Below are 26,139 nucleotides of genomic sequence, written 5' to 3'. Positions count from 1 at the left end.
ATCAATAATTTGTGTAGGTTTTTATCAATGTTTCAAATTACTTGGCTCTCCTACAGTCAAACATATATTTCTTGTTGTCTTGGGAATTCAAAAATTACGTTTTTGTTGCTTATTTTTATGGGTGAATGATTAGTTTTTTAATAAGCCTGGACAGTTGAAACAGGCTTTAAACCAAAGCATGGGAAAGAGAACTCAAAGCCAAAAATCATCCAACGGCCATCCTGATTAGTACATTTACATTTTACATTTTAGTCATTTAGCAGACGCTCTTATCCAGAGCGACTTACAGTTAGTGAGTGCATACATTTTTCATACTGATACATCCCGATACCATCCAATGAACAACATCAAACTAATTACACCTCCCGGTGGTACACCAGATCTTCACAAAAAACAGTTTTGTGCTTATTAACAAAGAACAGAGGATCAAGTTATTCTTACTCTGAAAAACTATGCATAATAATTAAGTGAACCTTCCATCTGCTAGCCGGGACAGCCTGGAACCTGTAAGGGATTTCAATTCCAAGTGAGAAATAGAATTCATTATTATCTCATCATCCATACACAGCCCTGAGCTCTGTGCCCAGCACTATATCAGGGATGAGGAAAGGATGTAGGCTGTCTTATGACTCACTTTAATACATCACACTGTGTGTGTGACTTCAATTTAGGCTTAATTCAATTCAGTATTAACGCAGGGACCATCTTTACCATGGTCAAAAGTCCCAGAATAGTTTTGGGTACTTTAAAACAGCTACTACTAATATACACTACCGGTCAAAAGTTTTAGAAAACCTACTCATTCAAGGGTTTTTCTTTATTTTTACTATTTTCAGCATTGTAGAATAATATTGAAGACATCAAAACTATGAAATAACACATATGGAATCATGTAGTAACCAAAAAAGTGTTAAACAAATCAAAATATATTTTATATTTGACATTCTTCAAATAGCCACCCTTTGTATTGATGACAGCTTTGCACACTCTTGGCATTCTCTCAACTAGCTTCACCTGGAATGCTTTTCCAACAGTCTTCTGAAGGAGTTCCCACATATGCTGAGCACTTGTTGGCTGCTTTTTCTTCACTCTGCGGTCCGACTCATCCCAAACCATCTCAATTTGGTTGAGGTAAAATAGCCCTTACACAGCCTGGAGGTGTGTTGCGTCATTGTCCTGTTGAAAAACAAATGATAGTCCCACTAAGCCCAAACCAGATGGGATGGCGTATAGCTGCAGAATGCTGTGGTAGCCATGTTGGTTAAGTGTGCCTTGAATTATAAATAAATCACAGACGGTGTCACCAGCAAAGCACCCCCACACCATAACACCTCCTCCTCCGTGCTTTATGGTGGGAACCACACATGCGGAGATCATCTGTTCACCCACACCGCGTCTCACAAAGACATGACGGTTGGAGCCAAAAATCTCAAATTTGGACTCCAGACCAAAGGACACATTTCCACCGGTCTAATATCCATTGCTCGTGTTTCTTGGCCCAATCAAGTCTCTTCTTCTTATTGGTGTCCTTTAGTAGTGGTTTCTTTGCAGCAATTAGACCACGAAGGCCTGATTCACAAAGTCTCCTCTGAACAGTTGATGTTGAGATGTGTCTGTGACTTGAACTCTGTGAAGCATTTATTTGGGCTGCAATTTCTGAGGCTGGTAACTCTAATGAACAGCAGAGGTAACTCTGAGTCTTCCATTCCTGTGGTGGTCCTCATGAGAGCCAGTTTCATCATAGCGCTTGATGGTTTTTGCGACTGCACTTTTAAAGTTCTTGAAATGTTCCGTATTGACTGACCTTCATGTCTTAATGTAATGATGGACTGTCGTTTCTCTTTGCTTATTTGAGCTGTTCTTGCCATAATATGGACTTGGTCTTTTACCAAATAGGGCTATCTTCTGTATACCCCCCTACCTTGTCACAACACAACTGATTGGCTCAAACGCGTTAAGAAGGAAATAAATTCCACAAATTAACTTTTAAGAAGGCACACTTGTTAATTGAAATGCATTCCAGGTGACAACCTCATGAAGCTGGTTGAGAGAATGCCAAGAGTGTGCAAAGCTGTCATCAAGGCAAAGGGTGGCTATTTGAAGAATCTCAAATATAAAATATATTTTTATTTGTTTAACACTTTTTGGGTTACTACATGATTCCATATGTGTTTTTCATAGTTTTGATGTCTTCACTATTAAAGAAAAACCCTTGAATTAGTAGGTGTTCTAAAACTTTTGACCGGCAGTGAAACTGGTAGACTCCCCTCAGTGTCACGTTCGTTCATGAACGGGTCAGAGCAAGGCGCAGCGTGATATGCATACATGTTTATTTGACTTATAAACACAACGACAAAACAAGAAACGAAACGTGAAGTCCAAGGTACACAAACAACATACCTCACACGGAACAAGATCCCACAACCCACTAGTGCCAATAGGCTGCCTAAGTATGGTCCCCAATCAGAGACAACGAGCGACAGCTGCCTCTGATTGGGAACCACACCGGCCAACATAGAAATGCCCATACTAGAACCTATAACATAGAACAACACAACATAGAAAATCACACCCTGACTCAACAAATAAGAGTCCCCAGAGTCAGGTAGTGACAGTACCCCCCCCCAAAGGTGCGGACTCCGACCGCACAACCTTTACTTAACAGGCTAGGGGCCGGGTGGGCATTCCGCCTCGGAGGCGGATCCGGCTCCGGGCGTGACAACCACCTATTCTCCGCCTCCCTGTTGCGCCCCTGGTCTGGTCTGGACCTCGGCGCGCTGCTTCCCCTCTCCTTCCTCCCACTATACTCCAAGCCCTGTCTGGACCCTGGTGTGGGAGACCCCGAACCTGGAGAGGGGCTGACGTCTGGGTCTGGACTGGAGCCGCTGACCGGAGCTGGACCGGGCACCGGTGGAGCGGACTGCTCAGGCTCCGGACTAGAGCCGCTGACTGGAGCTGGACTGGGCACCGGTGGAGTGGACTAATCTGGCTCCGGAGTGGAGCCGCTGACCGGATCTGGACTAGACCCCGGTGGAGCGGACTGCTCTGGCTCCGGAGTGGAGCCGCTGACCGGAGCTGGATCAGGCACCGGTGGAGCGGACTGCTCTGGCTCCGGAGTGGAGCCGCTGACCGGAGCTGGACTGGACCCCGGTGGAGTGGACTGCTCTGGCTCCGGAGTGGAGCAGCTGACCGGAGCTGGATCAGGCACCGGTGGAGCGGACTGCTCTGGCTCCGGAGTGGAGCAGCTGACCGGAGCTGGATCAGGCACTGGTGGAGCGGACTGCTCTGGCTCCGGACTGGAGCTGCTGACTGGTGCCGGACCAGGCACCGGTGGAACGGGCACGGGCCGTGCCGGACTGGGCACACTCACCACTGGTCTGGTGCGAGGAGCAGGCACGGGCCGAACCGGACTAGGAACATGCACCACTGGCTTGGTGCGAGGAGCAGGAACAGGCCGGGCCGGACTGGCGACATGCACCACTGGCTTGGTGCGAGAAGCAGGAACAGGCCGGGCCGGGCTGGCGACGTGCACCACTGGCTTGGTGCGAGGGACAGGAACAGGCCGGACCGGGCTGGCGACGCTCACCACTGGCTTGGTGCGAGGGGCAGGAACAGGCCGGGCCAGGCTGGCGACGCGCACCATTGGCCTGGTGCGAGGGGCAGGAACAGGCCGGACCGGGCTGGCCCCGCTCACCACTGGCTTGGTGCGAGGGACAGGAACAGGCCGGACCGGGCTGGCGACGCGCACCACTGGCTTGGTGCGAGGGGCAGGAACAGGCCGGGCTGAACTGGCGACGCGCACCACTGGCTTGGTGCGAGGGGCAGGAACGGGCCGGACCGGACTGCGAAGGCGAACTGGAGGTCTGGAGCGGAGAGCTGGCACAACCCGTCCTGGCTGGCTGCCCACTTTCGCACTACACGTGCGGGGCGCTGCCACAGGACGCACTGGGCTGTGCACGCGTACTGGCGATACAGCTCGTAGAACTGGCGCAGGATATGCGGGACCGAGGAGGCGTACTGGAGACCAGGAGCGTTGAGCCGGCACACCCCGTCCTGGCTGGATGCCCATCTTCGCACGGCACGTGTGTGGTGCAAGCACAGGACTGTGCCGGCGCACTGGCGACACAGTACGTATCTCAGCATAACACGGAGCCTGCCCAGTCACACGCCTCCTCGCGTGAGTACGGGGAGTTGGCTCTGCTCTAACACTAGGCTCCGCCAACCACCCTTTTAGCCCCCCCAAAAAAGTTTTATTGGGGCTGTCTCTCGGGCTTCTTCCTCGGCCGGCGGCTTCTGCGTTGCCGCTGCTCCTCTCTATACTGCGCCTCCACAGTCTCCTCCCAAGGACGGCGATCCATCCCGGCCTGAATCTCCTCCCATGTCCAGGAACCCTTTCCTTCCAGGATCTCCTCCCATGTCCAGGCTGTCTGCTCCTGGACACGCTGCTTGGTCCTCGTTTGGTGGGATCTTCTGTCACGTTCGTTCATGAACGGGTCAGAGCAAGGCGCAGCGTGATATGCATACATATAAACACAACGACAAAACAAGAAACGAAAGGTGAAGTCCAAGGTACACAAACAACATATCTCACACGGAACAAGATCCCACAACCCACTAGTGCCAATAGGCTGCCTAAGTATGGTTCCCAATCAGAGACAACGAGCGACAGCTGCCTCTGATTGGGAACCACACCGGCCAACATAGAAATGCCCATACTAGAACCTATAACATAGAACAACACAACATAGAAAATCACACCCTGACTCAACAAATATGAGTCCCCAGAGTCAGGGCGTGACACTCAGAGATATGCTTCCATTTATCAAAATAAAAGAAGTGTATGCATGCAAGCAGTAGTTTGTTAACAAAGACATGCATACATTTGCCTGTCATGTCTAATTGGGAATCATGTTTGCTCTTTTTATACAATTTATTTCTGCAACGTTTATAATGTTCATCACCTCAATGAATACAGCCCAGATGTGTGGCGTGTTTGCAGCTATGTCATCATGATGCTGATGATGTCACATCCATCCCTCAGGAGTGGTTCCTGGGTAAACCTCTTCATGACGAGGAGTCAACCATCATCCACCACTACGCCTTTGCAGAGAACCCCTCCATCTTTAAATACCCAGACTTCTCTGCTGCCTGGGCCCTTAGCATCCCTCTGCTTGACAGGTCAGGTCCTAATCTATATCTCACTTCCTTTAATGCTTGTTGTCTCCATCTACCTTTATTTAAAGGTGCATTATGTGATTTGTACATCTTTTCTTTTTTACTTTTAAATTAATTAAATAGCTACTTTATTTATTCTTGGAAAATATAGCTTATGAATGCCTCATGAGCTTAGTTCAACTGTCTTATCCAATCAGAACCCCAAATGTAAGCTTTTTTTACTCCATTGTTTGTAAACAATGTACACTGAACACAAATATAAACGCAACATGTAAAGTGTTGGTCCCATGTTTCATGAGCTGAAATAATCCCTGAAATGTTCCATACTCACAAAAAGCTTATTTCTCTAAAATGTTGTGCACAAATGTGTTTATATCCCTGTTAGTGAGCATTTCTCCTTTGCCAAGATAATCCATTCACCTGACAGTTGTGGCATATCAAGAAGTGGATTAAACAGCATGATCATTACACAGGTGCACCTTGTGCTGGGGACAATAAAAGGGCACTTTAAAATGTGCTGTGTTTGTCGCACAACACAATGCCACAGATGTCTCAAGTTTTGAGGGAGCGTGCAAATGGCATGCTGTCTGCAGGAATGTCCACCAGAGCTGTTGCCAGAGAATTTAATGTTAATTTCTCTACCATAAGCTGCCTCCAACGTCGATTTAGAGAATTTGGCAGACCATGTGTAACCACGCCAGCCCAGGACCTCCACATCCGGCTTCTTCACCTGTGGGATCATCTGTAATAAAGCCCTTTTGTGGGGGAAAACTCATTCTGATTGGCTGGACCTGGCTTCCCAGTGGGTGGGCCTGGCTGCCAAGTGGGTGGGTGGGCCCAGTCATGTGAAATCCATAGATTAGGGCCTAATTAATTTTTTTCTAATCTTTGAAATTGTTGCATGTTGTGTTTATATTTTTGTTAAGTGTAAGTTGAAAACAAACACTTTATAGCTTTAAAACATAGTTAGAACTATACGTTTGATCTGATGGATGCGTCCATAGATCAATTTTTCCCTAGTGGTCTTCAGAAACCTGAATAGCAACCACATCTCAGAAATGATGTGCTCTGCTGGACAATAACTTTTTTTATGCTGTTTATTTCATTCTATCATCAATCATTGTTAAATTCTTAGTGGTCTAGGGAAAGTAATAATATTTTTATTAAGTTCTAACTGCAAATTCTAATAGACAGTGATTTTATCTTCCAGGCTCGCAAACAAAGTGAGAGATGACCCACTCAAGTCTGACTTCACTATCGATCTGAAGCATGAGGTAAGATTTATATCCGACCGCATTATCGCTGTGAGTTCTGTTGGAAATGTGTATAAAGAGTAATTTAAATTATTAGTTTTTAACGTTTGGAAATATCGGCTACAGTTTATGACAGCATGGAGTAAAGCAGATGCTGTTATTGGATCATAATTTGTGTCACTAACCACGTTTCCATCCACAGTTTCTATGCGCGTAAAGTCATACCTTATAAAAAAAATCACGACAGCTGTGATGGAAACAAGAAGTTTGGGTACAATTTTATAATTGCAGACACATCATTTGTTCATTCGTTATGGTGGGATCTTTTTGTGTCGCTAAAATTAATTATGCGAGAAATAGCAGTGGAAACGTCTTTATGCGCAAATATTGATATAATAACCATCATATCGAAAGAAACTTGGAGTCACGCGATGATATGGTGTGTGGTCCTCCCACTACGACTCGGGAAACCATGCAGTTTATTAGGCTAGAAATGAAATAAGTTATGATGAAGTTCACAGTATGGTGCAAGTGCACAGTGATCTTGATGCTCCTTTCCCAAAAATATCGAGGGTCTTATTCTGGTGACATGATGATCGATGCTTGACTGCCATTTGACAAATACAAATATTCTTGCTCTGATCCATAATAATCTCATCATGTAGACTAGCCTACCCACACTGTATCTGCCAGCTGTTGGTTAGAGCACACGTGCCAAGACCAGAGTAGGCACATTTGCTATTTAACGCAACAGTTTTTGACAAAACTATCGGTAGAGTTGAATATGTGATGGAAACACATTGAACTTTAGATTTTTTTTCGGTACATGAAAATGTAAGCGTTAAAAGTATTGTACATTTTGAGGGCACTACGTCATCACGCATGGATTTTTGCCCGCAACAAGTCCATTTGGTGGAAACACACCACTGGTGGGAAAATGTGAATATTTTCTTTTTGAGAATTCTAGAATATTCTCATTAAAATCTGTCGCCAATTGAATGGAAACCTAACTTATGACACTGCACTTTCTTCAACTTGTATTATCCTTCTCTGCTGTCCCCTGCCCTTTCCTGCTGTTGTTGACAGGAGAGCCTATACACTAACATTGTCTTAAGCCTAGTAGATGCTAATCAAATGAAGTATAATTTCAATATAACCTGGTGTCAAAAACTCGTCCGACAATAGCCCAATAGAAGCAGCTTCCTCCTCAAATCTCTCTCCTCCTAAAGCCCAGCTGGCTGTCACATTGTTGTCTGAGGGACACTTTGTCCCTGTGACTGCCTTCTCTTTATTTTCTGTGTTTTTTTTGCCCCATCTCAGAGCATCTTCAGTCCTTCATTCAGGGGAGAAATAGAATAGCACTCACTGTATCCCTGTCTCTCTCTCCCTCCCTCTATCTCCCTCCCTCTCTCGGCTGGGTTTTTCTCCCAACACTCTGGACTCATATTGTCACATTTCTCTGCCTCAGATATGAAAGACAGGGAATGGTAACGCTTTACAATTAGGATACATTAACATTAGTTAATGCATTAGTTAACTTTAATAAATGATTAATTAATATATCTACTAAGCATTTATTAATGGTATGTATGTTTACTAAGCCATCAAAAATGGATTAATAAATTATTTATAAAGCTTATAGTTAATGTTAGTTAATAGGTTAGACTTCAGTGTGACTTTTGACATTATTGATCATAGTCTGCTGATGGAAAAACGTACAGTACCAGTCAAAAGTTTGAAAACACCTGCTCATTCCAGCGTTTTTCTTTATTTGTACTATTCTCTACATTGTAGAATAATCGAAAATACATAAAAACTATTAAATTACACATACAGTGAGGGAAAAAAGTATTTGATCCCCTGCTGATTTTGTACGTTTGCCCAAAGAAATGATCAGTCTATAATTTTAATGGTAGGTTTATTTGAACAGTGAGAGACAGAATAACAACAAATACATCCTGAAAAACGCATGTCAAATTTTTTTTAAATTGATTTGCATTTTAATGAGGGAAATAAGTATTTGACCCCTCTGCAAAACATGACTTAGTACTTGGTGGCAAAATCCTTGTTGGCAATCAAAGAGGTCAGATGTTTCTTGTAGTTGGCCACCAGGTTTGCACATATCTCAGGAGGGATTTTGTCCCACTCCTCTTTGCAGATCTTCTCCAAGTCATTAAGGTTTCGAGCCTGACGTTTGGCAACTCGAACCTTCAGCTCCCTCAACAGATTTTCTATGGGATTAAGGTCTGGAGACTGGCTAGGCTACTCCAGGACCTTAATGTGCTTCTTCTTGAGCCACTTCTTTGTTGCCTTGGCCGTGTGTTTTGGGTCATTGTCATGCTGGAATACCCATCCACGACCCATTTTCAATGCCCTGGCTGAGGGAAGGAGGTTCTCACCCAAGATTTGACGGTACATGGTCCCGTTCATCGTCCCTTTGATGCGGTGAAGTTGGCCTGTCCCCTTAGCAGAAAAACACCCCCAAAGCATAATGTTTCCACCTCCATGTTTGACGGTGGGGATGGGGTTCTTGGGGTCATAGGCAGCATTCCTCCTCCTCCAAACACGGCAAGTTGAGTTGATGCCAAAGAGCTCGATTTTGGTCTCATCTGACCACAACACTTTCACCCAGTTCTCCTCTGAATCATTCAGATGTTCATTGGCAAACTTCAGATGGGCCTGTATATGTGCTTTCTTGAGCAGGGGGACCTTGCTGGCGCTGCAGGATTTCAGTCCTTCACGGCGTAGTGTGTTACCAATTGTTTTCTTGGTGACTATGGTCCCAGCTGCCTTGAGATCATTGACAAGATCCTCCTGTGTAGTTCTGGGCTGATTCCTCACCGTTCCCATGATCATTGCAACTCCACGAGGTGAGATCTTGCATGTAGCCCCAGGCCGAGGGAGATTGACAGTTATTTTGTGTTTCTTCCATTTGCGAATAATCGCACCAACTGTTGTCACCTTCTCACCAAGCTGCTTGGCGATGGTCTTGTAGCCCATTCTAGTCTTGTGTAGGTCTACAATCTTGTCCCTGACGTCCTTGGAGAGCTCTTTGGTCTTGGCCATGGTGGAGAGTTTGGAATCTGATTGATTGATTGCTTCTGTGGACAGGTGTCTTTTATACAGGTAACAAGCTGAGATTAGAAGCACTCCCTTTAAGAGTGTGCTCCTAATCTCAGCTCGTTACTTGTATAAAAGACACCTGGGAGCCAGAAATCTTTCTGATTGAGAGAGGGTCAAATACTTATTTCCCTCATTAAAATGCAAATCAATTTATAACATTTTTTACATGCATTTTTCTGGATTTTTTTGTTGTTATTCTGTCTCTCACTGTTCAAATAAACCTACCATTAAAATTATAGACTGATCATTTCTTTGTCAGTGGGCAAATGTACAAAATCAGCAGGGGATCAAATACTTTTTTCCCTCGCAAGACAATGACCCCAAGCACACATCAAAATCCACACATAAATGTTTAATTGACCACAAAATCAACATTTTTCAATGGCCATCAGTCTCTGGACATGAACCCCATTGAAAACCTGTGGTTCTTACAATCTCATAAAACATTATAGAAAAAGGCTAAGTGTCGTTATCCTCGCAAGGGGAGGGAGCACAAAGTATTCAAAACAAGGGTGCCAATCATTTTGACATCTTTTTAAGATTTTTTTTCTTACTTACTATTTTTCTCAGAGCAATTGTATTTGTATTTTATACAGTATTTTTTGCCCATCTTTTTTAAGGGTGCCAGTCATTTCCGATGTGACTGTAAAGCCTTCCGCATGCTTTGGTTTGGCTGGCGCCTAGTCGAACCGAACGAGTGTGCTCGCATACTCCCTTAAAAGACCTTCGCTTGAAAAATGAGAAAAAGCGTCGAAAGTACTGTTTGTCCACCTTGAGACGCCATAGCCACTTCATCAAAATAGTTAGAATTAATCTAAGATAACTCAAGAAATCTGTCATCATTTTGACGTTTTTGTCGAGTAGAGCTTAGTAGAGCAATTTTTCATCTAACTAAGATGTTTGGTGCAGTATTTCTCAAGTGACAAAATGTGTATGAAAATTATTTGTCTCTCGTTGAATGACAACAAACACTTCATTGAAGAATCCCTACTGTTGACAAATTACAGATGAAGGGGCATAGACTTCAGCTACCGACTTCGGCTTGCCTCAAGAAAAAAATGTGTGTGCATGAGCAGCCGAAAGAAATCAGTAACAGTGTCTTCCCATGGTGTTGCAGGTGGCTCTGTATATCTGGGAGAATGGCCAAGGGCCTCGTCTGACGGCAGTCCCAGAGCTGTGTACTGAGCCAGAACACTCTCCCACTGCCCAACACTGTGCTACCACCCTCAGCAGCCCTGCTCCACTGTGTGTAGGTACCAAGTGCATCACAAGTCCATTCTTCACCACAGATCTGGGTCAAAATAGTATTTTTTTTGTTTCCGTTTTCTTACTTGGTGCACTTGATTGGGGTTTAAACGACATTGCACCAATGGAATAGTCCCATAAGTGCCAACCCGGCCATTAAAACCAAGTATTTGGGGGGGGAAACGATACATGTCTGCTCCATCCCCCTAGTCTCACACAGGAACAATGATTATGTCGGTATTTATGCATGCAAACTATCAGAGAGTTGGAGAGGAATCTCAGGATGACCTTATTGTCCAAATCCTCTTTCACCCTCAAGCGTTTTTTTAGAGAACCCTCAAATCCTCTTCCTGGGTGAGACACTCTTCAGCAGGCCATTCCATACTGGAATTCTGTCTCACTGCGGCAGGCAGCTGGAGTCCTCAAGAGCCGTGTGGGTGTCACACCTTTTCTCCAGCACCATAGCAGTACACCTGATGAATCCAATTGTGGGCTGAAATGAAGATTAGTTATTAGTTCATTTGAATCAGGTGTGGTGTGTTGAGCTGAAAAGTGTGATGCCAGCAAAACGGCCCTCGAGGACCGCCGCTGCCCACCCAACACAAACCACTGTGTTGAGCTCTGGCCGATTTGTTTGTGCTCAGATGCGCTTAATATATTCCCTCTGTTCTTGATGCCTGTCTGTCTGCCTTGTACCCCTTGAAGTGTTGCCTTTCCTCAGCCTGGTCTGCATTTTCAATAAAGTGCTCAGAGTGATATGATGGAACAAGGTGCCTTATCTCCTTTTAGTCTGTCTCCTTCTCTCTCATTCCCCTTTGGGAGAGAGATCCACAGCTATCCTGGCTCTCTCCTTTTAGTATTTATTCTACCTTTCCTCCCTAATTGTAATTTAATTTAAATTACATTTGTAATTTAATTACATTTTAATTACATTTTCGTCATTTAGAAGATGCTCTTATCCAGAGCGACGTACAGTAGCGAGTGCATACATTTTCATACTTTCCTTCTACCCTTTCCTCCTACCCTTTCTCCCTCTCTCATTTCTGCCTATCCTGGCTTATTTCTTAAAGTCTCTCGTCTATCCTTCCTCCCTCCTACCCTTTCTCCATGTCATCTTCCCACTAACCTGGTTGTTGCCAGAGCTCTAATATGCGGAGAAGATAGAGATTACTCATAGGCTGTGTCCCAAATTGCACCCTATTCCCTACCTGCCTGGTCAAAAGTTGTGCACTACATAGGGAATAGGGTGCCATTTGAGATGCAACCATAAAGCAGAAAGCCTTGGGCCTCACAAAGAGATAGAGGAGAGCCTATCAGCAGGGCGCATGGCCTCCCTCTGGCATCAGCCTGAGAGCCACAGACAGACAGGCAGGAGACCTGAGCACTTAAATAAAGATGGCCAATTCACATTTCACTCTCAAATAATAACCTAATAATACCTCAGGACTCCACAACTCGGGACAGGGAATTTGAAAAAGTCACCATCTCAATAGGGCTTCAACAACGATAACAGCTCCCCTCTTGGGATGTATGTTCCATAACTAGGGCCCAGTGTTTTTCCTGACCATGTGACCTGACCAAGAAAAATCTGGGCTCTAAAATATATGTCTAATTCTTATTTTCCTGCTTTTTTCACAGGGGGAGCCTGTAAAGAAGGAAGACATCTTTGTCGCTGTGAAAACTTGTAAGAAGTTTCACAGTGAGAGAGGTGAGTCAGATCTTTAAAGCTCATCTGAAGCTCTGGGGTGGTTTCTCAGACAGGGTCCATAACGTTCGTAAAATATTAATGTCAACATTTGCTCTATTCTTCTAAAGGAGTGTATTTTTAGCTGTTGAGATGTGTTCCTGGTAAAGTGCTGACTGTGGTGGTCTGGTTTAACTCTCAGCACAAGATGTCAGTCACAAACTTGCTTCGACATGGCGTAGAGGTGGATTCTGAGAGAAGCTAAAACCATTCATTCCCTTAGAGATAGATCCAGTGGATTTGGGACAGGTCAGCAACGTTTAACACCTCACTGGTATTCTCCCCCCCCCCCCGCCTCTGACAGCCTAACGGTTAATGTAACTTTCATGGCAGCTCTGGGTCAGCTCTAAATACCAGGAATCAATTCAAACTTAATGAGACAGTGTTGCTGTTTGAATTTCGGAAGCATCTGGAAAATTCTACATCAGCTCCAGCTGACATGTCGGTCACAGACAATTGTTCCTATTATACTAATTACAGTATACTCTGACAAGTCATAATCGACTAACACACGGACATAATTAAAAGGGACATTAGATTTATTAAGGGTTGGACCTGAAAAAAAGCTTATTTTGTAATTTACTATTTTTCCCTCAATTGACTCCAGTCCTTTACTGCTTTTGACACTTTACTCTTTCTGTGTGTTTTTTTTATTTTTCCAATTATTTTGCATTGAAAAAGAAAAAACGACAAAAACGTTAACCTTTTGAAATAAACATTTCAGTTATGTAAAAGACAAAATGTTATATGTTTTTAACATTCATAATTAATAATGCTGCAAGTTTTCTGTGTACAGAAACCTGATTCTACTTATTATGGTAGTGTGGAAGTGTTGAGCTGTATTGTTTGACCTGTCGTCCTGTTGTCATGCCCCAGTCCCAGTGGTGAAGAAGACGTGGGAGAGAGAGGCATCTCTGTTGGAGTATTACAGTGACCACACTGACCCGTCCATACCTACCATCGACCTAGGAGTCCCCAACACAGAGAGAGGTGAGTTAATCGAGGGCCTGTATCCATAAAATGTCTCAGAGTAGGAGTGCTAATCTTGGATCAGTTTTGCCTTTTAGATATTAATAATTATTAAGATTACATGGACATCATGTAATCTTAGATCAGCACACTTAATCTGAGTGAATACAGGCCCTGCTCCCATCCACATCTCCACTCTAGTCAGGACCTGTTGCAATGGATGCAATTTGATGCAATTTCAAAAGCACCGTTGATAAGTTCAGAGTTGATTTTGTTCAAAGATAAAGATCACTAAAAAAATTGTATAAAGCTAAGATCTAAGATAATTCACTTCATAAAAATCAAAGTTTGTCAGATGTTTTTAGACCTCAAAAGTCAGATGACATTATGTCCCATGCTAGCAATCCCAAGTGAATGGAATAGATAAGGACTGAATTATTTCCTGATTTGATTCAGTCTGATAAACTCTGTCAGATGGCGAGTCTGATACTACAGGTGAAGCAAGGCATGTTATACCGGTCTACCAATAGCACTGCACGTTATATTGTGTAATTTGGCTTCCTGTCTGATCCTGCTCTCATAACATTTGGGATGAAACAAAGGGCTGTGGGCACCAGTGGAGGCTCCTCAGAGGAGGAAGGGGAGGACCATCCTCCTCAGTGAAGTTCATAAAAATTAAAATGGTAAAACATTTTTAAAAAATTCTTTTTTTAAATACAACTATACTAAATATAATCACGTCACCAAATAACTGATTAAAACACATTGTTTTGCAAAGAAGGTCTACAGTAGCCTCAACAGCACTCTGTAGGGTAGCACCATGGTGTAGCCGGAGGACAGCTAGCTTCCCTCCTCCTCTGGGTACATTGACTTCAATACAAAACCTAGGAGGCTCATGGTTCTCACACCCTTCTATAGACTTACACAATAATTATCACAACTTCCGGAGGATGTCCTCCAGCCTATCAGAGCTCTTGCAGCATGAACTGACATGTTGTCCACCAAATCAATGGATCAGAGAATTAATCTAGTACTGAAAGCATAAGATACAGCTAGCTAGCACTGTAGTGCATAAATATGGTGAGTAGTTGACTCAAAGAGAGAGAGAGACAATAGTTGAACAATTTTGAACAAATACATTTCTTCCAAAATGAAAGAGAGAAATAGATTGAGATCTTTTTTTTTTCACTTTCAGTTTCACTTACTTAGCTAGCAAATGCAGCTAGCTAGTTTAGCCTACTGAAACATCCTGCTCAAACAGAGAGATGCTATGTTAGCTAGCTGGCTATGACATTCCAACACAACACTGGAACTCTTCCAAGTCAAGGTAAGCTTTTGGTTTAACTAATTTATTGCCACCGGGGCCTGCCGGTGTAATTGCTTACTGACTGTTCACTAACGTTACTGCATGATTGTAGCGGATTTACTAACGTATTAGTTCTATTAGCTATGCTGACTATGACATTACTTTAGCTAATATGGTGACAACGATGTAGGTTGTGTGTAGCAGTTTGGCTAGGAAAGGTTTTTTCGCCTGGTCACATACAGCTGATGTGTTGTGCATTGAAGTCAACACACAAAAGGAATTGAAGGAATACAATGTTGCTGTTATGAGAGTGAACTCTGTTTATTGTGTGATCAGTGTTGCCAACTCCTCAGTAAGGAAAGTAGCTATTGGCTGTCCTAAAAGTCGCTAGATGTCGCTAAATGATGTCATCAACTAATTTGCATAATTGGCAATGTGCATGTAATTGTGATGGACGCTGTAGGAGAGGAATAACGTTGTGGGAGAGACAAAAAGTCAGTAAAAAACACCCTAAATATGTTTAGAACTTCAAATGAACTTTCTTCTGTTGATTCTTGTTTTTTTTTATGTCACAATTCCAACCCTCCTCCTTTATCTGGGCTTGGGACCGGCAAGAGTGACCCAAAAGAGACACTCTGGCGGAGTTGCTTATTTTTATTTTTTTAATATTAAATTTTTTTTGGTTTAGTTTTCTTAAGTTTGGTTTGGTTTTTAACCTTAGGAGCCTACAACAAGTCATTTTTAAACAACATTTTTAACCATAATATTTTTTCAAATTTTTTTGTATACAATCTACATTAACAATCTAAATTGACCAAAAAGAGACAATAGAAAAAACTGTCAATGGCAATGTGAGAAAATGATGGTAACTAGTCTGGCCCTAATTCAGGTTATTTGTTGTTGTTTTTTCAGACCCCCCTCCACACACACACAGGCTGTGCTGGCTCACAGAAAGAGTGGGTCATCGTCATTTTGGTCAAGGCTCTCTATGGCAGGTTCAGCAACTGAGGGAGCTGACTTAAATGAGTAAGCAGCTGATGTGCCAAAAAGCTGCAAAACATTATCAGGCAGCTGGTGCTCATAGCAAGCCTCACCAGACAGCTTCAGTCCATATCGAATGTACAGGATGGAGTTAAGGGTCTGCAAGGACATCCGATTTCTAAGTTTGCTTTTTACCACACTCATCTGGCTGAATACTCTCTCGACTTCAGCATTCGAGTGTGGCAAGGACAACACAGACACAGCAGCCATGGCAAGTTCTTGAAACGGGTTGATATCAGCTGCATCCCTGAACTTCCAAATCTCACTCCAGAAGCCCAGTGTGTTTTTTGTCTCATTCCATTTACTAAGATGGATGGCACGCCATTGCTGGACAATCTTGTCTATCTCTGCAGGGGAGTAGCCAAGGAGTTTGGCTATTTTATCTATTTCTACAGAGCTCTTATTGTGCTTTAGAGTTTCCTCCACATTGAAAACTGACATGTACTGCAATGCTTCGATGTTGTCCGGCAGTCTCACCCTCAACTCATTAGTGAGGGAGATGGTGAAGGCTACACACCGCTTTTGGACATTGTTTCCATCCTCAGGCGCAAGGTGGAGCTCAGCTGCCTTTGACTCAAAAAGATAACCAAGGTACGGTTTGGGACTGATGTATCCATCTATTGGCCCTTTGAGTACATCAACATTTGCGTGTGGATTCAACACCCTGCTGCTCACAGACTTGATCAGGCTTACCAAGCTGTCAAGTAGCTTAAGAGGATCTACTTGCTCTCCCTCAAAAGCCTTGATGGCCAACTGTACCTCACCCAGCACTGACTTCAAAAAAGTCAGATACAATATGTTTTGAGGATCACTGTACATGGAGTATAAAACCTCAGCCATGTAGCAGTGTTCACTGGACTTGGTGACTGCGAAATGCAGCCTAAGCTCCTCCCACTGCTCCAAAATGCGTGAAACCGCAAGTTCAATGGAGAGCCAACGTGTGGCACACACCTTGGTTATCTGTAAAGGTTTCTCCCCACAGTTGATGGTCTCATATATGGCCTTGTAGGCCTCCCTGCGCTTTGGAGACACTGAAAACCAGTTATAAGTCTCTCGTACCAAGTACTCCACACTACGGGGGATGGTGTCATTGGAAGCAAGACTTACAGCAAGCTGCAGAGAGTGGCACACACAGCGAATAAGAACCTGATCTTTGAGGCCATACTCCTCCTTCAGCAGTTTATCGACCCCATTGTTAATCCCCGTCATAACAGAGTCCCTATCCCCAGGAGTTACAATTTTTTAAGACAACATTTCTTGAGGAAAGCCACAACAGCACGGGCTATAGATTTGGCATCTCCTCCCTCCAACTCAACAAGCCCCAGAAATGTTGATACAATTGTCTGCTTGGTGTCACTTAAGTACCTTATCACAACCTCCAGGTACTTAGAAACACTTACATCCGTGGACTCATCGAGGAGGAGGCTGAAACGCTGGTCACCCACATCTGCGACCAACTTATTCAGAAAGTATGGTGCTAGAACACCATTAATCATTTCTGTGCACTTTGTCCTGTGCATTTTGAAGTGGGTAGCAGCAGTGGAGTCTGAGAAAGCAGCTCTACATGCTTCTCCAATGTGATCACATGCCAGCATGGAAGTGTTCAGCGATAGCTAATGCCATGGTGGCCTCAGCCTTTTTTGCAGAGTCAATTTTTTTAACCATAAATGGCAGCTTGTTTTGGGTGGAACTGTTATAAGGCTTTCCCTTTTGAGTATGTTTTTGAGTTGTCATGTGTTTTTTAACATCACTAAGTTTGGCGTAGAAATCAGCCTTACAATACAGGCAGTATGCCCGTGTATCATCTCCAATAAACGGCTTCAACCAGCCTTTAAATTCAGGGTTTGATTCCCACTCCTTTCTGTATTTTTGAGTGTACAGTTTAGACTGAGACATGATGAGCTAGCCAGCTAGATGTTTAGCTTATGTCACAGAGAGGCACACACACAGTGGACGAGGTGAGTAAGTGACTGAGGCTGTGTGAGTCAAATGCATTTATTTATTTTTGTGCAGTGATTTATTTTAGACAAAGAACATTTTACATTTACATCCCGCCCTGAATCGCCAGGGCGGGATCAGCCAGCGGTGGCTTCTCGCATGCGCGATTCATTTGCAGTCTGGACGCGGAGGCGTGAACATCTGCTCTGACTGCAGCTGGGAGGGACTGCTGCGCGAGGACTGGGCTGCCTGTGAGTGCTTTGGGATGGGGGTGGGGCCCACGGCAGCACCCGCTGCTCGTTGAGAAGAGTAAGAACGATACGTGCTTTCACATCAGAGTCTCCAAAAGTCTCCAATAACATTTTACATTTTAGTCATTTAGCAGACACTCTTATCCAGAGCAACTTACAGTTAGTGAGTGCATAGAATTGCAGGAAATGTGCTGTAAAACTGCACACAAAAAAATATCTCTGCAAAATGAGTAGAGTTGCATGAAATGTGTAATAAAATAGTAAAATGTTCTCTCCGCCCCATGGCAAGATGTGTAGAATTGCAGAAAGCTTGCTTTAAAGGAGCTACATGTCATAATTTTGCAATATAATTTCAGAAAATGTCTTTAATATATCTAAAGTAATAAAATTGCACTCTAATGGTGCATCCTACTTATTAGTCAACAAAAGACAGACCGGCTCTTGTTGTCAAATTGACTGGGCCTGAGCCGCACGCTAACCGAATCAGTTAGCGCACGGAGGAGCTCAAATTGACTGGAGCCACTCATATTGACTGGGCCTAAGACGAACGCTAACCGAATGTGGCACAATCCGTTAGCGCGCGGTACTCAGGAAGTGTATAGTGGATGTTGTTCCCACTGTGACGATTAAAACCTATCCAAACCAAAAACCGTGGATAGATGGCAGCATTCGCGCAAAACTCAAAGCGCAAACCACCACATTTAACAACGGCAAGGTGAATGGGAATATGGTCAATTACAAACAGTCCAGTTATGCCCTCCGTAAGGCAATCAAACAGGCAAAACGTCAGTACAGAGACAAAGTGGAGTCGCAATTCAATAGCTCAGACACGAGACGTATGTGGCAGGGACTCCAGACAATCACGGACTACAAAGAGAAAACCAGCCACCGACGTCTTGCTCCCGGACAAGCTAAACACCTTCTTTGCCCGCTTTGAGGATAACACAGTGCCACCGATGCAGGCCGCTTCCAAGGACTGTGGGCTCTCGTTCTCTGTGGTCGACGTGAGTAAGACGTTTAAGTGTGTTAACCCTCGTAAGGCTGTCGGCCCAGACGGCATCCCTAGCTTCTTCCTTTGAGCATGCGCAGACCAGCTGGCAGGAGTGTTTACGGACATATTCAATCTCTCCCTATCCTAGTCTGCTGTCCCCACTTGCTTCAAGATGTCCACCATTGTTCCTGTACCTAAGAAAGGAAAGGTACTGTAACTGAACTAAATGACTGTCTGTCATCATGAAGTGCTTTAAGATCAAATCACCTCCACCTTACCCGACACACTAGACCCACTGTAATTTGCATACTGCCCCAATACATCCACGGATGATGCAATCGCCATCGCACTGCACACTGCCCTATCCCATCTGGACAAGAGGAATACCTATGTAAGAATGTTGTTAATTGACTACAGCTCAGCCTTCAACACCATAGTACCCTCCAAGCTCATCATTAAGCTTGGGGCCCTGGGTCTGAACACCGCCCTGTGCAACTGGGTCCTGGACTTCCTGAACGGTCACCCCCAGCTGGTGAATATAGGAAACAACACCACCACTATGCTGATCCTCAACACAGAGGCCCCACAAGGGTGCGTGCTCAGCCCCATCCTATATTCCCTGTTCTCCCATGACTGTGTGGCCACGCACGCCTCCAACTCAATCATCAAGTTTGCAGACGACACAACCGTGGTAGGCCTGATTGCCAACAACGACGAGACACCCTACAAGGAGGAGGTGAGGTCCCTGGCGGAGTGGTTCCAGGAAAATAACCTCTCCCATGACGTCAACAAAACGAAGCAGCTGATCGTGGACTTCAGGAGACAGCAGAGGGAGCACGCCCCCATCCACATCGACAGGGAGTGGAGAAGGTGAAAAGCTTCAAGTTCCTCGGCGTACACATCACTGACAATCTGAAATGGTCCACCCACACAGACAGTGTGGTGAAGAAGGCGCAACAGCGCCTCTTCAACCTCAGGAGGCTGAATAAATTTGGCTTGGCCCCTAAGACCCTCAAACTTTTACAGATGCACCATTGAGAGCATCCTATCGGGTACGGCAACTGCACCGTCCACAACCGCAGGGCTCTCCAGAGGGTGGTACAGTCTGCCCAACGCATCACTGGGGGCACACTGCCTGCCCTCCAAGACATCTACAGCACCTGATGTCACAGGATGGCCAAAAGGATAATCAAGGACTTCAGCCACCCGAGCCATGGCCTGTTCACCCCGCTATCATCCAGAAGGCGAGGTCAAATAGCCATCACTAGCGGGCCTCCACCCAATACCCTGCCCTGAATTTAGTCACTGTCACTAGCCGGCTACCACCTGGTTACTCAACCCCGCACCTTAGAGGCTGCTGCCCTATGTACAGTACATAGACATGGAACACTGGTCACTTTAATCATGTTTACATACTGTTTTACGCATTTCATATGTACAGTATATATTGTATTCTAGTCAAGGCCATCCTATTCAACTATTGCTCTGCGTACACTATTCTATCCTACGTATTCTACAGATGTACTACATATTCTATCAACATACTGTCCATAATGTCTATAGATCCCATCACATATATACAGTGCATTTGGAAAGTAGTCAGACACTTTTTCCACATTTTGTTACATTACAGCCTTATTCTAAATATATATATATTTGTTTTATCCTCAGCAATCTACACACAATACCCCATAATGACAAAGCGAAAACTGGTTTTTAGACACCCTTTGCTATGAAATTGACCTCAGGTGCATCCTGTTTCCATTGATCATCCTTGAGATGTTTCTACAACTTGATTGGAGTCCACCTTTGGTAAATTAAATTGATGTGACATGATTTGGTAAGACACACACCTGTCTATATAAGATACAAGAGCTGACAGTGCATGTCAGAGCAGAAACCAAGCCATGAGGTCGAAATATTGTCCGTAGAGCTCCGAGACAAGATTGTGTCGAGGCACAGATCTGGGGAAGGGTACCAAAACATTTCTGCAGCATTGAAGGTCCCCAAGAAAACAGTGGCCTACATCATTCTTAAATGGGGAAGAAGTTTGGAACCACCAAGACTCTTCCTTGAGCTGTCTGCCCGGCTAAACTGAGCAATCGGGGGAGAAGGGCCTTGGTCAGGGAGGTGACCAAGAACCCGATGGTCACTCTGACAGCGCTCTAGAGTTTTTCTGTGGAGATGGGAGAACCTTCCAGAAGGACAACCATCTCTGCAGCACTCCACCAATCAGGCCTTTATGGTAGAGTGGCCACCCTTTGCCTTGATGACAGCTTTGCACACTCTTGGCATTCTCTCAACCAGCTTCATGAGGTAGTCACCTGGAATGCATTTCAATTAACAGGTGTGCCTTCTTAAAAGTGAATTTGTGGAATTTATTTCCTTCTTAATGCGTTTGAACCAATCAGTTGTGTTGTGACAAGTTAGGGGTGGTATACAGAAAATAGTCCTATTTGGTAAAAGACCAAGTCCAAATGATGGGGCGGCAGGTAGCTTAGTGGTTAAGAGCGTTGTGCCAGTAACCAAAAGGTCACTGGTTCTAATCCCCGAGCCGACTAGGTGAAAATCTGTCGATGTGCCCTTGAGCAAGGCATTTAACCCTAATTGCTCCTGTAAGTCGCTCTGGATAAGAGCGTCTGCTAAATGACTGAAATGTAAATATAAATGTAATGGCAAGAACAGCTCAAATAAGCAAAGAGAAATGACAGTCCATCATTACTTTAAGACATGAAGGTCAGTCAATCCGGAAAATGTCAAGAACTTTTAACGTTTCTTCAAGTGCAGTTGGAAAAATCATCAAGCACTAGGATGAAACTGGCTCTCATGAGGACCGCCACAGGAAAGGAAGACCCAGAGTTACCTCTGCTGCAGAGGATAAGTTCATTAGAGTTAACTGCACCTCAGATTGCAGCCCAAATAAATGCTTCACGGAGTTCAAGTAACAGACACATCTCTACACAACTATTCAGAGGAGACTGCGTGAATCAGGCCTTCATGGTTGAATTACTGCAAAGAAACCACTGCTAAAGGACACCAATAAGAAGAAGAGACTTGCTTGGGCCAAGAAACATTAGCAATGGACATTAGACCGGTGGAAATCTGTCCCTTTGTCACGACTTCCTCCGAAGCTGCCTCCTCTCCTTGTTCGGGCAGGCTTCGGCGTTCGTCGTCACCCGCCTTCTAGCCACTGCCTCTCCTCATCTCATCATTCCATTTTTTTTGCCTTGTTTAATACACACACCTTGTTCATATTCCCTCATCAGTACCTGTATAAGTGTTCCCTCTGCCCCCTTGTCTTTGTGTGTAATTGTTTATTGTGGAGGATAGTGAAGCTCGGTGGAGTTCCGTGTATTTTGTATCGCCGGAATATTTCCTTGTGTGCCTTGTATTTTCCTGTTTTGCGCACTGGAGGGTTTTGACCCATTACTGCGTAACTCTGTGTTTCGGAATAAATCCTGTTATTCTGTGAATTACCCTCCTGCGCCTGACTCCTTTGAAATCACCTCATCACAGAATCACACACCAAGACATGGAGTCAGCAGGAGAGGAGCACATGCCTGGAGACGTGGCGCGGGTCCGGGAGCATTCGACGATGCTAGCCAGCTTGGGAGAAGCGATGGATCGGGTTCTCCAGGTCGTCCAATGCCTGGAGAGGAGAAGACACGATCTTTCAGGACTAGCTGAGTGACCGGATCGAGCCACCCACACCCCAGCACCTAGAGGGTTTCATATATTCCGACCAAAGGAGTTTGACGGGACAGCTGCCCGCTGCCAGGTATTCCTCCTGCAACTGGATCTATACTTCTCGACCATCAGACCGGCTCCATTGGAGAGGGAGAAGGTGTCCGCACTTGTCTCCTGCCTATCCAGGAAAGCCATGGAGTGGGCCAACGCGGTCTGGAGTGAAGGAGGAGCCGCGTTGGACAACTACAGGGAGTTCGCTCGCCTCTTCCGGGCCGTCTTCGATCACCCGCCCGAAGGGAGACAGGCAGGCGAGTGGTTGGTCCACCTGAGGCAGGGGACGAGACCGCGCAGTAATTTGCCCTGGAGTTTCGTACTCTAGCGGCTGGGTCCGGGTGGAACGAGTGGGCCATCATCGACCATTTCCGCTGCCACCTGTGAGAGGACATCCGAAGGGAGCTAGCCTGCCGGGACAACACGTTGTCTTTCAATCAACTGTTGGACATGGCCAACCGGTTGGACAACCTGCTAGCTTCTAGAGGCACGAGAGGACATTCTACTGCATGATGTCGTCAGCGTTCTTTTGGGTCTGGAGGCGGCAGGCAGGGCACTCTCGCGTCACCCCAGGTATCAAACACCCACCATCGTTCAGAGCCCTCTGCTGCGCACTGTACCCTACACATCCACTTCCCTGATTACACGGTAGTTCCCCAGTGTAAGGCGCTGGTCGATTCAGGCGCAGCTGGGAACTTAATGGACAGGTCATTAGCACATAGGCTAGTTATTACATTGGTTCCCCTATCCATTCCACTCCCGATCAGAGCACTTGACAGTCGACCATTAGGGTTCAGGTTCGTTAGGGAAGTTACAGCACCAGTCACTATGATCAATGCATGGGGCGCGCTTCTTCAAAAATCAGATCTCCAGAGTGCGTACAACGTGGTGCGTGTCCGAGAGGGTGACGAGTGGAAGACAGCATTCAGCACAACCACGGGGCATTACGAATACCTGATGATGCCGTACGGTTTGATGAATGCTCCATCCTTCTTCCAGTCCTTTGTGAACGAGGTGTTTCGGGACATGCTTGGTCTCGGTATAGTGGTCTAGATCGATGACATTCTGGTGTATTCCGCTACGCGCGCCGAGAATGTGTCCCTGGTTCGCAAAGTGCTAGGCCGACTTTTGGAACATGACCTTTTTGACAAGGCAGAAAAGTGTTTGTTTTTTCCAACAGTCCGTCTCCTTCCTCGGATACCGCTTTACCACCTTAGGTGTGGAGATGGAGGGAGATTGCATTTCAGCCGTGCGTAATTGGCCGACTCCAACCAAGGTAAAGGATATGCAGCGCTTTATTGGCTTTGCCAACTACTATCGGATGTTTATTCGGGGCTTTGGCAAGGTCGCAGCTCCCATCACATCTCTGTTGAAGGGTGAGCCGTCCCGGCTCCGCTGGTCTGCTGAGGCTGACAGGGCCTTCAGTAACCTGAGGGTTCTGTTCACCTCAGCCCCGGTACTGGCCCATCCCGAACCATCACTACCATTCGTAGTGGAGGTGGATGTGTCCGAGGTAGGGATAGGCGCTGACCTATCTCAACGCTCGGGCACGCCACCCTAGCTCCGCCCCTGTGCCTTCTTCTCCAAGAAGCTCAGCCCGGCGGAGCATAACTACGACGTTGGTGATCGGGAGCTGTTGGCTGTTGTACGATCCCTGACCGTGTGGAGGCACTGGCTTGAGGGGGCGAAACACCCTTTCCTCGTCTGGATGGACCACCGTAACCTGGAGTACATCCGGGCAGCGAGGAGGCTGAATCCTCGCCAGGCCAGGTGGGCTCTATTCTTCATACGGTTTGATTTTACACTATCTTACATCCCGGGTACGAAGAACGTGAAGGCAGACACACTGTCACGGCTGTACGACACAGAGGAGATGCCCATAGACAACACCCCCATACTCCCGGGCCTCCTGCATTGTGGCGGCGGTAGTGTGGGCGATGGACACGGACATAGAGCGGGCATTACGCACAGAGCCATCTCCACTTCAGTGCCCAGCTGGGCTGCAGTACGTGCCGTCTCTTGTCCGTGACCGTCTGATCTATTGGGCACACACGTCCCCCTCCTCTGGTCATCCAGGTATCGGCGGTACAGTGCGCTGCCTGACCGAAAAGTACTGGTGGCCTACCTTGGCTAAGGACGTGAGGGTATATGTCTCCTCCTGCTCGGTGTGTGCCCAGATTAAGGCACCTAGGCACCACCCAGCGGGTAAATTACAGCCCTTACCAGTTCCACAACGGCCTTGGTCCCACCTGTGTATTGATTTTCTCACTGATCTTCCCCTCTCTCAGGGTAACACCACCATCCTGGTCGCTGTGGACCGCTTTTCCAAGGCCTGCCGCCTCCTTCCTCTGCCCGGTCTCCCCACGGCCCTGCAGACTGCGGAGGCCCTGTTTACTCACGTCTTCCAGCACTACGGGGTACCAGAGGACATAGTGTCTGACCGAGGTCCCCAGTTTACATCCACGGTCTGGAAGGCGTTCATGGAACGTCTGGGGGTCTCGGTCAGCCTGACCTCTGGGTTTCACCCCGAGAGTAATGGGCAGGTGGAACGGGTAAATCAGGATGTGGGTAGGTTCCTGCGGTCCTACTGCCAGGACCGGCCGGTGTTCTTGCCATGGGCAGAATAATAATATAATAATATGCCATTTAGCAGACGCTTTTATCCAAAGCGACTTACAGTCATGTGCGCATACATGTTTACGTATGGGTGGTCCCGGGGATCGAACCCACTACCCTGGCGTTACAAGCGCCATGCTCTACCAATTGAGCTACAGAGGACCACATATAAATAGATCAATTGTGCCTTTTTGATGGAAATATGGAGGTGGGATTTTGGAGATATTACTGCACTGTTTGAGTTAGGAACACAAGCAGTTCGCTGCACATCGCAATAACATCTGCTAAATATGTATATGCGACCAATAACAATTGATTTGATTTGTACAAATTGCTCAGCCCCAGTCAATTTGACAACAAGAGACATGCTGGCCACACAAATATTACATTTAGCTCCTTTAAAACTGCAACATTTTCTCTACTCCCCATGGCAAAATGTGTAGAATTGTAGGAAATTGACTTTAAAACTTAAACGTTTCTCTCCGCCGTCAAGAGGAGGGCCACTAAAATGTTTTGCCCGAGAGGTGGTTGGGCCCCCAAAAGGCTAGGGCCTTGTCGGCATCAAAGTCCACAATTCTGGTATTGTAACATCACTAATATGGGAGCAGTAGACACTGTAGGAGTGGGGAAATTAGAGCAACTAGACTAGTGCACAGAACTGGCTCTAATAGTAGGCTGTAATAGTACCATTGGCTTTCTTTCCTGTCTGCATTTCATGGTGTTGTCTTGTTATTCCACATTCAGACACA

General features: G+C 45.6%; 1 protein-coding gene across 2 annotated transcripts in view; it reads left to right on the top strand.

The window, feature by feature from the left end:
• Positions 1-26,139, top strand: part of LOC121561828 (beta-1,3-glucosyltransferase-like) — a 175,499-nt gene that overhangs the window by 135,396 nt on the left and 13,964 nt on the right. For both annotated transcript variants that reach the window (XM_045213245.1, XM_045213247.1), the window contains exons 7-11: positions 5,042-5,178; positions 6,386-6,449; positions 10,669-10,800; positions 12,435-12,504; positions 13,417-13,530. In XM_045213245.1, the coding sequence (XP_045069180.1) occupies positions 5,042-5,178; positions 6,386-6,449; positions 10,669-10,800; positions 12,435-12,504; positions 13,417-13,530 (517 nt within the window). The remainder of the gene's footprint in view (positions 1-5,041; positions 5,179-6,385; positions 6,450-10,668; positions 10,801-12,434; positions 12,505-13,416; positions 13,531-26,139) is intronic.

Source organism: Coregonus clupeaformis, chromosome 5 (genome assembly GCF_020615455.1).
Source record: "Coregonus clupeaformis isolate EN_2021a chromosome 5, ASM2061545v1, whole genome shotgun sequence".
NCBI classification, from domain to species: Eukaryota; Metazoa; Chordata; class Actinopteri; order Salmoniformes; family Salmonidae; genus Coregonus; species Coregonus clupeaformis.
Note: the sequence above shows the minus strand (reverse complement) of the source record. Positions and strands in the feature narration are given on the sequence as shown.